The sequence below is a fragment of the Galeopterus variegatus genome, unplaced genomic scaffold, assembly GCF_000696425.1.
Source record: "Galeopterus variegatus unplaced genomic scaffold, G_variegatus-3.0.2 Scaffold3702, whole genome shotgun sequence".
Classification (NCBI taxonomy): domain Eukaryota; kingdom Metazoa; phylum Chordata; class Mammalia; order Dermoptera; family Cynocephalidae; genus Galeopterus; species Galeopterus variegatus.
In genome coordinates this window covers 156,335-157,673 of record NW_007729813.1, presented here as the reverse complement: position 1 = coordinate 157,673, position 1,339 = coordinate 156,335, and the positions used below count along the sequence as shown (strand labels likewise).

At 39.1% G+C, this 1,339-nt stretch overlaps 1 protein-coding gene across 1 annotated transcript in view; it reads right to left on the bottom strand.

Moving 5' to 3' along the window:
- Positions 1-1,339, bottom strand: part of SEMA6A (sema domain, transmembrane domain (TM), and cytoplasmic domain, (semaphorin) 6A) — a 150,119-nt gene that overhangs the window by 55,469 nt on the left and 93,311 nt on the right. Inside the window, exon 10 of the mRNA XM_008585763.1 lies at positions 977-1,194. Within this exon, the coding sequence (XP_008583985.1) occupies positions 977-1,194 (218 nt within the window). The remainder of the gene's footprint in view (positions 1-976; positions 1,195-1,339) is intronic.

Here is a 1,339-nt window from a genome sequence, read left to right as displayed (position 1 = left end):
TCCAAAATTCTATATAGAAAAGAGAACATAGTACATGGATTTGGATTTCATGGCCTGCCCAGAGTTATGATCATTTTTCACACAGCAGTGCTAGGACTCTCAAATCTTGTTGGCTTGACAGAAAGCTGAGTGACAGGGAAGGAAACTAACACTTTCCTTCAATTTGTTAATCTTCACACATTTTTACTGCTCTAGGACCAATTACTAGTGTGCCATTTAATTGCTCAAAGTATTAGCTTGCCCAAATACACAAATAGGAATGAATAAGCTGACAATATTTCTAGGTACAGCGTTGGATGACAAATCCTCATTAGTGCCCTCCAGAGTCACACAATGGTGCTGGGGTTGGGATCTGAGCTATGGCCCAGCTTGTTGAGTGAGGTCATCGGAGGGCAATTTCCTTGGGCAGGATTATAACCAGACTCCCTCAGGTGGGATGTGTGATAGATTCATCTGAATTCTAAATTTCACCCTGTAGCATTTTAATACATTTTCAGTGTTTTTACTTCAAAAGGTACCGATTCAGTCATGGAAATACTAAAAGTCAATTAGAATGTTAGATGACCTAAGCAAAGCAGGAAAAATATTCTTGAATTCCAAATCTGCCCCTTCCATCTACTGAGCACCTGGACCAGGTAGTGTAATATTTTGAGCTCAGTTTCCTCAAGAGGACAATAGTATCTAGTTTCTAGAATTACTGAAGGGATTTAGAAATGACACATGAAATGTGTTTATATGCCAGGCATATAAATAGAAGATACTGTTATAGTTTATCTAACTACTTCCCCTAAAACCTGAATCTAATGTTTTTAAATTACTATTAATTTGTTGATGAAAACTAAGTATTAAGTGCTTCATAATTACAAACAGTGGACAGCAATTTTCTATCAGTGTGAATATTGTGTATTAAGAGAACCCCTTGGGGATAGGAAGCCGGGAATGACTGATGAGATCAGCCCAGCCAGGGCATGGATACCTGTTATAAGGTGTGGAAAAGGTTGCCAGGACAACATCACGGCCATTAATACGGATCACATCTGTAACTGCCTGGAGTATGTTGAAATAGAAATGAGAGTCTCCAGGAACTGAGCAGTTCAGTCGAGCCTTCAGGAAGGATGTCCACTGCTTCTCCAGGACTCTTTGAGACCCTCCCATGTCATTCTTACAAACCTGAGCCACTCTTGGGAAAACCACCTGCAGAGAAAAAACACACAGGGAAAATGAAATGCAGTCATTTTTCTGAGGAGATCTTAGGAGAATGTGCATTTCCTTGAAAACAGTCAACAAAAAGGTGCTTAATGTAATACTGTTTCTAAAATCAGTAGCAAAAAAAAAAAAA